A 14,368-nucleotide genomic window follows, 5' to 3' on the forward strand; every position below is an offset into this window, starting at 1 on the left:
AAAAACAAGGACATGACATGGAGCTCCTTGGTGGGTTCCCCGCTCAAACAGCCTCACCCGGCCCACGCCAGGACCAGGTCACGGGCCAGCCAGGCAGCAGGGCCTCAGAGGGGGGAGAGAGAGAGGAGAGGAGAAAGAGGGACAGAGAGAGGGAGAGAGGGGAGAGACACACGGAGACAGAGAGAAGAGAAAGAGAGAGAGAGAGAGAGGAGAGAGACAAGAGAGAGACACAGAGACAGAGAGAAGAGAGAGAGAGAGAGAAGGGAGACAGACAGAGAGAGGGAGAGAGAGAGAGAGAGAGAGGAGAGAGACAAGAGAGAAGAGAAAGACACAGAGACAGAGAGAAGAGAAAGAGAGAGAGAAAGAAAGAGATGAGGGAGAGACAATGAGGGAGAGACAGTGAGAGAGAGACTGAGAAAGAAAAGAGAAAGATAGACAGAGAAAAGACGCACACGCGCGCGCGCACGCACACGCTCACGCGCACACACCCAGGCGCAGAGTGGAGGCTCAGGGCACCCTCGTGGAGGCCAGGGGAGGCCGGCCCGCCAAGGAGGCTGCGGCAACAACTCCAGGCGCTGGCTGGGAGGGCTGGCACGCTGCCTCTGGCTTACTGCAAAGCCCAAGGAATTACTGGGAAAGCGTTCGGCCAGCTGAAATGTCAGGGCCAAGGGCCAGGGGGCCGGTGGGGGTGGGGATCTGGGCCATGGCCGAATGGGGACCCGGGGATGCTGCTGGGTGAGGCCCCAGCCCTCCCCCCAGGCCCCGCAACCTGCACCCGCCCCAGGCCCTCCGTGGGGAGAAGAGGCGGCAGCCAGCCAGGGAGGGGCCCTGGGCCGGCCCCTCTGCCTCCAGGTGGCCAGGCAGGAGGCCAGCAGCCTCACCCTGCTCCCAGCCAGACACTGGAGAATCCGGAAGGGCCTCCTCTCTTCCCAGAGGAAGCACAGGTGGCGGCGTGACCCCAGGCCCCGCCCCTCCGAGGCCAGTGCTGGCAGAGCCCCGGCCTCAGCAACTCCCCCCCTCCCATTCCTGGCTCCGGCTCCCCAGGCAGAGAGGAGCCCAGGAATCCAGGAACCACACTGGAGAAAAGCTCCCAGGCCACCCTGCCAAGGTCGACCCATCACAGGGGCCGTGAGAGGCGCTACATTCAGAGCTGTGGGTCCCAACCAGCTTCTTCTGGGTGTCTGGAACTGAGGATTGAACGCGGGCATTCTGCCTCTGAGCTCCACCCCCAGCCTTTTTTTTTTGGGGGGGGGGGGTCCGAGGATGGAACCCAGTAGCATTGTAGCTCCACCCCCAGCCCTATTTTTCAGTCTTTTTATTTTTGACACAGGGTCCCGCTGAGTTGCAAAGGGCCTCGCTAAGTAGCTGAGGTGAACCGTGATCCTCTGGTCTCCGCCCCTTGAATGCTGGGATTACAAGCATGCGCCGCCACACCTGGCCCTATTTTTTTTTTTAATGAAACAGGGTCTTGCTAGGTTGCTGAGTCTCAACTACTTGTTAAGACTGGCCTTGAACCTATGACCCTCTTGTCTCAGCCTCCCAAGGACTGGAATTCCAGGCATGCGCCCTTAGGAAGCCTTCCCACATGCAACTTCAGGCCCAAAGTGCTCCGCACAACTTGTCATTATTAATCCATAAATAAGAATGTGAAAAGGAGTAAGTCCCCTAAAGATTCCTCAACAATCCCGGAGGATGCACGTACGTCATCTGCAAATCCTTGCCATTTTATATAAGGCACGGGAGCGTCTTTGGATTTGGGTATCTGTGGGGAATCTGAAATCCATGGATACTGAGCGAGGACTTTTATTTTTTTAATTGAGGTACCGGGGATGGATGGAGCCCAGGGGCGTTCGACCTCCAGGCGACACCCCCAGCCCTATTTTTTATTCTTTATTTTGAAACCGGGTCTCGCTGGGCATGGTGGCGCACGCTTGTAGTCCCCGTGCTTGGGAGGTGGAGACCGGAGGACCGCACAGGTTCGAAGCTAGCCGTGCTGGTTTAAGAGACACCGTTTCCAAATAAAAAGTATAAAATAGGTCTGGGAGTGTAGCCCGGAGGTAGAAGGGTTTCCAGGGACTCCAGTATCACCAAAACAAAACAACAAAAAAAATAGGATAGGGTGTAGAATGCTTCTGGATTCCAGGTTTAGTACCCCCAAAAAAGAGGAAGAGTCGTGCGTGGTGGCACACACTTGTCATCCTAGTACTTGGGAGGCTGAGACAGGAGGATCTCAGGTTCAAGAACATCCTCAGCAAGTAGTGAGGCTCTCATCAACCTAGTGAGACCCTGTTTCCAAATAAGAAATGAAAAAGCCGGGCATGGTGGCGCACACTTTTAATCCCAGCATTTGGGAGGCTGAGACGGGTGGATCACGGGTCCGAGGACAGCCTCGGCCACTTAGTGAGGGCCTCTGCAACTCAGAGGGACCCTGTTTCCAAATAAAGAATAAAAAAATAGAGCTGAGGGTGCGGCTCGGAGGTAGAATGCCCCTGGGTTCCATCCCCAGTACTGCAAAAAATAAAAAATAAAAAAAGGAGAGATCCAGCCCCCCCCCCAAAAAAAAGTCACAGGAGGAGGAACGCAGAGACCGAGTCACACATCTTCCGGCCCAGGGAGGCGGACCAGGGGGGCTCTCCCGGCAGGGAGAGGAGGGGCAGGGCGAGGCCTACGCCCCTGTGGCCAGTCGCGGCGTCCCTGGGCCAGGGCGGGCAGACGGGGCTCACTTCTCGCGGAAGGTGTCCTTCTCCTGCTCGCTCCACACGTTCATGACCTGGCGGTCGCGGTACACCTTCATGGGGTCGTCCATGAGCCCGTTCATGTTGATGAACCGGATGCGCTGCTGGTCGGCGTCGTACAGCATGGGCGGGATCACGGCCAGCTGCCGCATCTGCTTCTCCAGGTTCTGGGAGGGGAAGAGGCACAGGCCGGGTCAGAGAGCGTGGAGGGCCGGCGCCGGCCTGGTGAGAGGCGGAGGGTGCGGAAGCTCCAGAGAGGTGGCCGGCCCGGTGGCCACGCTTGTCATCCCAGGACTTGGGAGGCTGAGACAGGAGGATCGCAGGTTCACAGCCAGCCTCAGAGACTGGGAGAGGCGCTGCGAGGCCCTGTTATGAAATAAGGATTAAAAAATAGGGCTAGAGGTATACCTTGGAGGTAGAATGCACCCTGGGTTCCATCCCCAGTATCACAAAAAAAAAAGAAAAAGAAAATAAAGAGGCTAAGAGCTGGGCGTGGTGGCGCACGCTTGTAATCCCAGCATTTGGGAGGCTGAGACAGGAGGATCGTGGTTCAATCAAAAACAAGCCTCAGCTACTTAGCGAGGCCCTCTGCAACTCAGTGAGACCCTGTTTCAAAATAAAGAATAAATAAATAGGGCAGGGGTTGTAGCTCGGAGGTAGTTCTACTCCCAGTACCACAAAATAATAATAATAATAATAATAATAATAGTAATAAATAATTCAAAAATATAAATAAAATAGGGCTGGAGGTATAGCTTGAAGGAAGTATGCCCCTGGGTTCAATCCCCAGTACCCCCCCACACACAAATATATGTATATAGCTGGGAGTATAGCCCTTGGGTTCGATCCCCAGTACCACTACCCAAAAAATAAAAAAAATAAAAAAATAAAAAAAATAAAAAGAATGGGGAGTTAAAAAATACTGTCAGGCGTGGTGGTATCCACGCCTGTCATCCTAGTACTTGGGAGGCTGAGACAAGAGACTCGTGGGTCTGAGGCCAGCCTCAACAACTTAGCATAACCGTATTTCAAAATAAAATATAAAATAAGGCTGGGGCATGTAGCTCAGAGGTAGAATGCTCCTGGGTTCAATCCCAGTGCCCCTGACACACACAGTTAACAGCTCGTGTTGGGGGGGGGTGGGTTTTAAAGGCAGCCGGACAGGTTTATGGAGGGTGAGGCTGTAATTTCCATGCAGAGGGCAGCAGTAGTGTTCTCCTGTTCTCCGGGAGGGAGCAGGGGCTCTTCCCCTTGGCAGGGTGAGCGCCGTCAGTGCTGCAGGCCAGACGCTTGGCCCGGCTGGGCCTCGGAGCTTCAGAGATGGCGCAGGCCACGTTCAGCCAGGCGGTGGGCCCGGGCTCCAGCTGCCTGGGGCGCCCAGAAGGGGCGGCCAGAGAGCCCTGGGAGGCTGTACATCATTTCCTGCCCGCCCAGCCCTGTACCAGCTCCTTCAAACACGCCCTGGGGCCCAGCAGGCACCGGGCAGGAAGCCAGGCGGCCCCTCTGATGTGTCACCCGGGCTGAGACGCGAGTCGGGCTGCCACTGGGTGGGCTCGTTTCCCTGTCTCCCTGGCCAGCCAGTGACTGGTGGTTCATTAGCCATCTTGGATTGAGGCAGGGCTCAGCACAGCCAACGCCAGCTACATTAAGCCGGCCAGCCTCACTGCTGCGCGCTCCCTGCTCCCGGCCAAGGAGCAAACCGGGGAGCCAGAGGGGTCCATGGAGTTCCAAGACCCCAGCCCCAAGCAAGGAGCAGTGGCCACCGTGGCCCCGCCCTTCCCGGGCCACCGGATGCAAGGTTGACAGAGGCCTGGTGTGGTCATGGCCGAGCACCCTCTGCCCTCCTAGGGCCGCCTTCCGGTCCGCCCTGGGAAACTTTGAACACTCACACCTCTGCTCTGAGAGCCGGGGGGCTTGGGTCTCCATGGACCCTCTAGCTCCCGGGGCTGGGAGCGTGGGAAGAGACTGGCCCAAACAGCACGCAGCCTCTGTGGCAGCTCAGGATGCCCGGGACGGGGACCCCTTCCTCCTGCCGCCAAAGGAAAGGACACCGTGTCCACGCCCCTGCAGGGGGTCCACAAAGCCACAGCGTCGGAGGGACACAGAGCCAAGCACACGCAGCCATGGGCTCCAGCAGCTGAGGCCGAGGCTGCGGGGACGGGTTTCTGCAGCCTGCGCGTGGACGCTGCAGGGTTTGGGGTTTTGCGGTATTGGGGACTGAACCCAGGGCCCTCTGCCGCCAAGCTACAATTCCAGCCCTTTCATGTGACCTCAAACTTGCAATCCTCCTGCCTCAGCCTCCCGAGTTGCTGGGATTGAAGGCATGTACCTCCGTGCCCTACTAGATATAGTTTGGGAAAAATATACCATGCAGGTGTTAATATGGAAGTTTTTTTTTTTTTTTTTCAGTACTAGGAATTAAACCCAGGCGCCTTCTACCTTTAAGCTACATCCCCAGCCCTATTTTTTTATTCTTCATCTTGAAACAGGTTCTTTACAAAATAAAGGGAGCTATAAAATAAAAGTTTAATTCTTTATCTGTGTGTGTGTGTGTGTGTGTGTGTGTGTGTGTGTGTGTGTGTTACTGGAGATGGAACCCAGGGTTATTCTACCTCTGAGTCATATCCCCAGCCCTATTTTATTTATTTATTTTTAAACAGTATCTCACTATGTTGCAGAGGGCCTAAGTAGCTGAGGCTGGCTGGGAACCTGGGGTCCTCCTGTCTCAGCCTCCCAGGTACTGGGATTACAAGCTTGTGCCCAGCCCAGTTTATTCTTCATCTTAAAACTATTTTGAAACAGTTGGAGAGGGCCTAGCTAAATCTCTGCCTCCCAAGTACTGGGATTAAAAGCAGCGCCACCCTTGTAATCCCCACTCTTGGGAGGCGGAGACAGAAGGATCGCACAGGTTCGAAGCCAGCCTCACAGGCTTAAGCGATCCTGTTTCTAAATAAAAATATAAAATAGGTCTGGGAGTGTAGCCCAGAGGTAGAAGGGTTTCCATCCCCAGTACCACACACACAATAAAAAGCAGCGCCACCACACAGTTTATTCTTTATCTTGAAACTGTCTTGAAACAGTTGCAGAGAGCCTCCTTAAGTAGCTGAGGCTGGCCCTGAATCGGCCATCCGTTGCCTCTTCTTACGCCCTGACACCGCGGGCCAGAGCTGGTGTCACCCAAGCTGGCCCTTAGGTGTCCAGTTTGGGGAGAAAGAGGTCAGGCACGAGTGTTGAGCCCCTGTGAGGAGGTCCCAGTTAGAGAGCGCGGTGGGCTGGGGACCCTGAGGCAACCTCATCTGCTTCAGCTCTGGGCCTGAACCCATATCTCACACCCTCCCACCCAGCTGGGCTCAGCCAATCGGAAGCACTAGAGGCCCAGGGGGCGGGGCCAGAGTTGGGGGGCGTGTCCTCTGGCTTCCTGCCTTGGGGGGGTCAGCCTAGCTACTTCTGGGAGGGTCAGGCTGTGGGTGGGTCCCCAGTACTGTGGCCTGGTTCTTGTAGGGTCTAATGCCGGGGTCTTCCCCGCTGTGACAGCACACAGGAAGTGGGGCTGGGGCGGGTCCAGGGCTGCGGACTCACCTCCTGCTCGGAGAGGCCATCGATGATCTCAGAGACCTCGTGCTCACTGCGGGCGGCGGACATGGACAGGCCACTGCCGCGCTGGCCCACCCTGCTGGGGACCCAAGGGACACAGTCAGGACCGGCCTGTGCCCGGTGCCAGGATGACGGGCGACATCTGGGTGCAGACCAGAGCCCGCATCGCCCCCCAAAGTAAGGCTGGAGAGGTGGGGAGGGGTCACAGGGCCAGGGTGGGGGAGGACCAGAGCCCTGCCCCACCCAGAAACACTACTCCCCAGACCCGGGGCCCCTGCATGCCCCCCGGGCCACCCTGAAAACCACAGGGACCGGGGTCTGGGCGCAAGTCCCAGCGCCATCTCTCCGATCCTGGGGCAAACGGCTGATCCCGGTGCCTCAGTTTCCCCCCCTGTGGTCAGGACAGGGAGCCTTCAGTGAGGCGTGAGCTGTGCCGAGCAAGCAGAAAGCTCTTGTATTTTGACTAAGGACCCATGGCCGCGCACCAGCCGAGGACCAGCCTAGGACCGACCCTCACGGCCACCGGACCCGGGCCTCCAAGCCAGGTCTCTCACCCTACACCCAGACCTCAAGCTTGGCTGCTTCGGGGGCTGTGCAGGCGCCGCACAGGTGCCGCCGCGGCAGGCGCAGGCTCCAGGCACACTGGGAGTACTCAACCCCAAAGGTACTTCTGCCCAAATCAGTACTAGGCCAGCAGCTCGAAGGCTTGATGGAGCCGCCAGCTTGAGACCCTGCAAGCGGCCTGGGCTGGACCTGCATGGGCCCCTGCAGCCCTGCCACCCCCGCAGGGACCCTGCAGCCCCAGCCCTCCCTGCAGGGGCCCATGCAGCCCCAGCATGGGCCCCTGCAGCCCCAGCCTCCCCTGGCAGGGCCCCTGCAGCCCCCGCCCCCCCCTGCATGGGCCCCTGCAGCCCCCACCCCCACCCCTGCAGCCCCAGACCCCCCAGGCAGGGCTCCTGCAGCCCCCCCCAGGGCCCCTGCAGCCCCAGACACCCACCCCCCGCAGGGCCCCTGCAGCCCCAGACACCCACCCCCCGCAGGGCCCCTGCAGCCCCCGCCCCGCAGGCCCGGCTCACCTCTGCATGCGCTCCTGCAGCTCCCGCTGCTTGCGTATCTCGGGGAACTGCTTCTCGTAGTACTCCCGCACCTTGCTCTCCTTGGCCCGCCGCCGGGGGTTGTTCTCGATCCGCTCCACCTTCTTCTCCCAGGCTTCCATGAGCTGGTCATAGCGCTGGCAGAACTTTTGCTCCTAGGGGCAGGGCGGGCGCTGAGGGGCGGCCGGCACCCACAGCCACCCTGCCCCGGCACGCACGCACGCACGCACGCTCGCAGGCACACTCACGGCTGGCCGGAGGACAGACGGACGCACAGCCCTACGGAAAGCCACGCTTCCCCAGCGGGATGTGGCCACCGCCTTCCCGCCCAGGCTCGGCACCCTCTCGGGAAGCCTCATTCAATCTGAAAACCACCTGTCACACACCACTACAACACTTAAGTCCTAAAAATACAAGGGAAATTCAAATTCACTCCTCCCCAGGCCACATAGCCAGGGCTCAGAAACCACACATGAGCCGGGCGCGGTGCGCACGCTTGTAACCCCGGCATTCGGGAAGCCGAGACAGGAGGACCTTCGTTCGCAGACAGCCTCACTTAGTGAGGCCCTCTGCAACTGAGTGAGACCCTGTTTCAAAATAAAGAATAAAAAAATCAGGCTGGGGGTGTAGCTTGGAGGTAGAATGCCCCTGGGTTCTATCCCCAGCACCACAAAAAAAAAAAAAAAAAAAAAAGGTAGAGAGAGAGAAACGGAGCGTGAGTCGGACTCTGTGGTGCATACCTGTCATCCCTGTACTCGGGAGGCTGAGACAGGAGGATCACCGGTTCGAGGTCAGCCTCAGCAAGTAGTGAGATTCTCATCACCCTAGTGAGACCCTGTTTCAAAATTAAAAACTGAGCCGGGCGCGGTGGCGCACGCTTGTAATCCCCGCGCTTGGGAGGCTGAGACAGGAGGATCGCACGGGTTCGAAGCCAGCCTCAGCTACTGAGTGAGGCTCTCAGCAACTTAGTGAGACCCTGTTTCCAAATAAAGAATAAAATAGGTCTGGGAGTGTAGCCCGGAGGTAGAAAAGCCCCTGGGTTCCACCCCCAGTAACACTAAATTAATTAATTAAAAAAAGAAAGTGGGCTGGAGGTATAGCTCAAAGGTAGGACGCCCCTGGGCTTAACCCCTGGCATGGCAGAAAGTCTATGACAGTGTGGCCTCAGGCATCGGTGGGGGAGGGAGAGGCACTGGGGGGGAGGGCGCTGCTTTCTGGGCTGTCCCTTGCTCCTGGCCATAGCCGCAGCCGCGCTCCCAGCCCCCACAGCAAAGGTCCTGCCTCCCTTCAGCATGAGGAAGTCCCTCCCCAGGCCTGACCGCAGGGCGGGCTGCTGTGTGTCCTCTGAGAAAACACCTCCAAGCAGCCCCGCGTGCAGCTCCCTGGCCTCTGCACCCCAAGGCGGGAGCCTGGCCACACGGGAAACCCCAGCTTCCCAATGCCAGCGGCGGCAAGTGGCCAGGACATTGTCTCAGGGACACACCCCAGGGCCAGGAGATCAGAATGCCCCTCTCTGTCCTTGGCCCGGCCAGTGCGCCCGTCTCCTACTGACCCCACCGCACAGAGGTCCTGAGGGGATCAGGATGGCAGTCAGGACTGCAGAGCCGGGGGCAGCCACCCCCGAACCCTTTGGAGACCCAGAGCCAGGCCCACTGACAGGGCGGCCAGCTGGGGACGGGGACCAGTCGGCCACGAAAACCCTGCCAGGAGGTCCCAACGCGTCACGCAGGGACAGAGGGCTCTCCAGGAAACCAGCAGAGGATCCTGCACGGCTGTGAGGCAGCCAGGGGCACCCAGAAGATGTCCAGGGGACACCAGCCATGCTCCCCGACCCTGGGCACCAGCCCCCCCCCCCAAAAAAAATCCGCCTGGGACATGGAAGCCCAACCGCACATCAGCTGCTCCAGGCTCCCAAGGGCGAAGCCTCTGGCTGGCCGGAAGGCAGACCCCCACACGCAGCCGGGAGCTGAGCTGCCCCGTGTGCACGGGTTCCTGAGGCACAGCCTCGGAGTCCAGCCTCGGAGTCCGTGAAGTCAGCAGCCTCCAGGGCTGCACGCGGCCTCCCAGGGAGCCAGGCAGGATGCAGAGGCCGGGAAAGCCTCCGCTTTCAGGGGCAGGGGGATGGCCAGGCACCCGGGCCGATGGCACAGGGGCAGGCTGGCTCCGGCCGCAGCCGCCAGGTCTCTGAATCCTGGGGCTTGAACGGGCAAGTGAGCGCGCGCCGCTTCTGAGCTCGGCTTAGCAGCCGAAGCCCCCGAATCCCTGCAAAGCCCCCGAATCCCTGCAAAGCCCCCATCCCGAGGGCCTCTCTCTCTCTCTAGCCCAGTTTCCTGTCGCTGCTCAGCGCTCATGATGAACAAGCTTGCTTTTCTTTCTCTCTTTTTTTTTTTGGTGGTACTAGGGATGGAAGCCAGGGGCTTTCTACCTCCAGGCTACACTCCCAGACCTACTTCTTTTTCATTAAATAACGTTATAATTATTTATTTATAGGTCTGGGGGTGGAACACAGGGACATTCAACCTACAGGCTACACCCCCTGCCCTATTTTTTATTCTTTATTTTGAAACCGGATCTCACTGAGTTGCAGAGGGCCTCCTAAGTAGCTGAGGCTGGCCAGGAACCGCGATCCTCCTGTCTCAGCCTCCCGAATGCTGGGATTACAAGCACTACGCCTCGCCCAGACCTACTTTTATGCTTTATTTGGAAACAGGGTCTCACTAAGTTGCTGAGAGCCTCACTAAGCAGCTGAGGCTGGCTTCGAACCTGCGCCATCCTCCTGTCTCAGCACTGCACGCTTTCTGAGAACTCAAACCTGCCTCCGCTTCAGTCCCTGGGCCCCTGCCAAGGCCTGGCGGACCCAACAGAGATGGGGGGCACCTGGATGGGCCAGGCCGGGGACTGGGCCAGCTGTTAGCAACCTCTGTGTGGTACAGGGCGTCTGTCCCCTGGCGAAGGGGTGGGACTTCCCTGGGGGTCGGGCCCTCAGTGACTCCCTTCTCGCAGCCCAGCAGACACACACACACACACACACACACACACACACACACACGTCCCGTTGCACATGGCGAGAACAAGGGCCAGACCCAGGGCACGGGCTGGGTGGGCCACAGAGCTAACCTGTTGTGTTTGCAGAATTCATAAAGACTGCATACTTTTTTGGGGGGCAGGGTAACTGGGGATTGAACACACTCAGCCCTTATTTTATGTTTTGTTTTGAAAAAACAGTGTCTCACAAGATTGCTGAGAGACATTACTAAGTTGCTGAGGCTGGCCTCAAACCTGCAATCCTCCTGCCTCATCCTCCAAGTACTGAGATTTCAGGGGAGCCCCAGCACCCCGGGGAGACTGACTTCTTTATCAAGAACAAATCCAGGGCTTTGTGGATTTTGTGGAGTAAAAATCTACGTGCCGTGAGCTCCAGGGCCAGGGTCCGGGGAAACCTCGCCCGGGACTTGGGTGCTAACGGGGCCGCCCGCACCTTCAAACAGCTCGTCCCATTCAGTCACCCAAGTGGCTGCTCGCCCGGCCTCCGCCCGGCCGGCACGTACACCGCGCTTTTCTTCATGCCCTTTTCTGACGCCTTCCTCTTCTGAGTTCCTCATCTGGAATCCCATCCTCGGCCCCAAACCCCAGGGCAGGAGCTGCCTCCCGGGGAGCCAGGCCGCAGGGGCTCCGATCTAGCCTCCGCCTACTCCCAGCTGTGTGGCTGGGGCAAACCGGCTAACTTCTCTGTGTCCCTGCGTCTTAACCACAGGGAGCCTTGCACACAGCAGGCGCCCAATGATTGCCCCGGCAGGCCTCTGATCCGCTAACGCCCTCAGGCTGTCCACCCGTGCTGCCATTTCAGCCCAAGCAGCACTCAGCTGTCACCTGCTGTATACCACCGAGCTGCGTGCGCAGGGCACGCCCTAGGCAGCAGGGGTGACATCCCAGGCTCCTTGTTAACAGCCAGGAAGGTTGGGGTGCCGCTCAGGGGAGCCCCTTCCACCTCCTGACACCCAGTTCTCACCCACAGAGACCTGAGTCAGACCTGCCTGGGCCTCCCTCCTACCCGAGAGCCCAGCCGCCATCCCTGGGGCTTGGGAGCCTCGATCACATCCGCCCTGGCCCAAACCCATCGTGGAGCCCAGGTGCCGGGCATGGGCCACTGGTTCAGACGGACTCAGGGCCTCGACTGGTCCACACAGACATTTCCTAAGACAGTCTGAGGAAGGCCGGAGCTCCCCAGCTGGAAAAGATCCCCACCTACAGAAATCCAGGCGCCGCCAGGCCGCCAGAATGTCGACATTCTAACACACTCAGCTGGAAAACCCGGCAGAATGCAGATGCAGCCTGATGGGGCCCTGCTGAAGTCCACACCACCAGCTACACAGACCCTGCCCTGTTTAAGCCCATCGCGGCCGACCCTTTCGGCAGCTGAGAGAACGCGAACGGCTGGACCGCCTCCATCTCTCAGGCCTGGTGGCCTCCGGGGTGACGCGCATGGCCACCCTGACCCAGCCTCTCTCCGGAGCACGCAGCAGCAGCAGCGTGGGTGCGCGCCATCTGTGAACGCGGCGCGGCCGCCGCCCAGGGGAGCGGAGTTCTTCTCGACGGACGCCCTCGTTTTCCTGAGCGTGGACGCCTCCTTTCTGAGCCTCATTTCTCAGGAGCGCCCCAGTTTCCCACCCATCTCTCCCTAAGCCTGCAAAGCCACGTCCATCTTTGACGAGGGCGTCACAACCCACCCTCGTGGCCACGCCGGGCCCTCTCCCTTCAGGGCTGGGAAGGGGGGCGCGGAGCCCCGGCCCCTCCAGACCTCAGTGGCCGAGGCTGGCCTCAAACCTGAGATCCTCCTGTCTCGGCCTCCCCGTCTCAGCCCGGCGACACCTGCGAGGCTGACGGGCCGGGCTCGGGACCTCGAGGCCGAGTGGCCGGCGCGGAGGGGCCGCTTACCCATTGCTTCCGGGCGTGGTTCCTGCGCTTGAAGTACAAGATGAGTTTCTTCCGCATCGCCTGGTTTCTGCACGGCGGGAGAGAGGGACAGGTCAGCGGCATGGTGCCCAGGTCGCCCCGGCGCCCGGGGCTGAGCAGGACCGCGAGTTTGACGTGCTTGGTCCTGGCGGGGAGCAAGGCCCGGGGAGTGAGCGGGGGCCGCCGGGGCCGCGGCAGAGGGGCTCAGACATCCTCTCCTCCCCGACGCACGCACGCGGGACCTGCCACGGCCAGCTGGCCACAGAGACGTCCGTGGTCTTAGGCCCGGGAGGTGGGCGCTGCCCGAGGAAGGTGGCGCAGACAGAGGAGGTCTACGGAGAGAGGCAGAGAGCTGAGGAGAAATGGAGGCCCAGGCCCAGATCCCAGAAGGGAGGCCGAGGATGGGAGACGTGGAGAGGGAGCGAGGGGTACAGCGCAGAGGTGGGGGCCCCTGGCTTCAATCCCTAGTACCACAAAAGACAGAACGAGACAAGGGGGCCCCGGCGGCCACAGGCCGCAGCACGGAGGCCTCGCTCTCTGTCACGGTCCTCGAGTGGAAGGAGCCAGGGTTTCCTGGAGGAGAGGCCGACTGGGAGAGGCCGAGACAGGACACGATGAACCCAGAGAGATTATGGGGTTCACCAGAGACGGAGGTGCTGGCGTACAGCCGTGATCCCGGTATGACAGGAGGATCGCAGGATCCAGGTCAGCCTCAGCAACTGGAGTTGTGAGGCCCTCAGCAAACGAGTGAGACCCTGTTTCAAAAAATAAACTAGCCGGGCGTGGTGGCGCACGCTTGTAATTCCCGCGCTTGGGAGGTGGAGACAGGAGGATCGCGCAGGTTCGAAGCCAGCCGCGCTGGCTTAAGGGACCCTGTTTCCAAATAAAAATATAAAATAGGTCTGGGAGTGTAGCCCAGAGGTAGATGGGCTTCCAGGAACCCCAGTACCACACACAAAATAAATAAATAATAAATAAATGAATAAATAAACTAAGCCTGGGTGTGGTGGCGCACGCTTGTCATCCCAGTACTTGGGAGGCTGAGACAGGAGGATCACGGGTTTGCAGCCAGCCTCAGCTACTTAGTGAGGCTCTCAGCTACTTAGTGAGGCCCTCTGAAACTTACTGAGACCCTGTTTCCAAATAAAGAATTAAAAATAGGGCTGGGGGTGTGGCTCAGAGGTAGAATGGCCCTGGGTTCCATCCCCAGTACCACAAAAATAAATAAATAAATAAATAAATAAATAAATAAATAATAAAGATTAGAAAATAGGGCTGGGGGTGTAGCTCGGAGGTAAAATGCCCCTGGGTTCAATCCCCAGTACCACACACACACATAAAAATAAATAGACGAATACACATAAATTCAAAATACATAAATAAAGTAAAAGCACATATATACATAAAAAAGGTTTAGAGATATAGCTCAGAGGTAGAATGCCTCTGGGTTCAATCTCCCAGGACCAAAGTAATAATAATAATAAATAATAAATTGCCAGAAAGGGGGAAAAAAAGCGAAAGAGTCAGGACCCAACACCGGAGCTGGGACGTTCTGAACAACAAAATAAACATCACTAGACCTCGACCGCGACCTAAAGGACAAAATAAACCCCACGAGCCCACACAGATATAAATAAACGACGCCATAAATAAATAAGCGGGGAGCGACTCGAGGCTTCCTCCAGGGTTCCAGCGGCCAGCACTGGGGCGCGGGAGGGAAGGAGGCGGCGCTCAACGGCAGCGGCATGGTGGCCAGGCAGGTGCACACCCAGTCTCGGCTCCTGGAGAGGGCTAAGGAGACGCGGGAAGCCCGTGGCTGGAGGCCTCCCCAGGGCTGCACGCCGCACACAGGCTCCTGGCTGCTCTTCCCTTCCGAGAAGCGCTCCACTGTCCTCCAACCCCCAGGCAAGCTGGCTGGGCGTGGGGGTCTCCTGATTGGACCCATTCTACTCCAAGCTATGCCCCCAACCTTTTTTTTTTTTTTTTTTTTTT

General features: G+C 58.7%; 1 protein-coding gene across 3 annotated transcripts in view; it reads right to left on the minus strand.

The window, feature by feature from the left end:
- Positions 1-14,368, minus strand: part of NCOR2 (nuclear receptor corepressor 2) — a gene marked incomplete at both ends in the record, with an annotated part of 118,931 nt that overhangs the window by 70,149 nt on the left and 34,414 nt on the right. For 2 of the 3 annotated variants that reach the window (XM_080717516.1, XM_080717515.1), the window contains 4 exons: positions 2,724-2,902; positions 6,315-6,405; positions 7,406-7,578; positions 12,359-12,425. In XM_080717516.1, the coding sequence (XP_080573642.1) occupies positions 2,724-2,902; positions 6,315-6,405; positions 7,406-7,578; positions 12,359-12,425 (510 nt within the window). Of the gene's footprint in view, positions 1-2,723; positions 2,903-6,314; positions 6,409-7,405; positions 7,579-12,358; positions 12,426-14,368 lie in introns of all 3 variants that reach the window. The other variant, XM_080717514.1, reaches the window with a different exon arrangement.

The sequence above is a fragment of the Muscardinus avellanarius genome (genome assembly GCF_963383645.1).
Source record: "Muscardinus avellanarius genome assembly, chromosome: 21".
Taxonomy (NCBI): Eukaryota; Metazoa; Chordata; class Mammalia; order Rodentia; family Gliridae; genus Muscardinus; species Muscardinus avellanarius.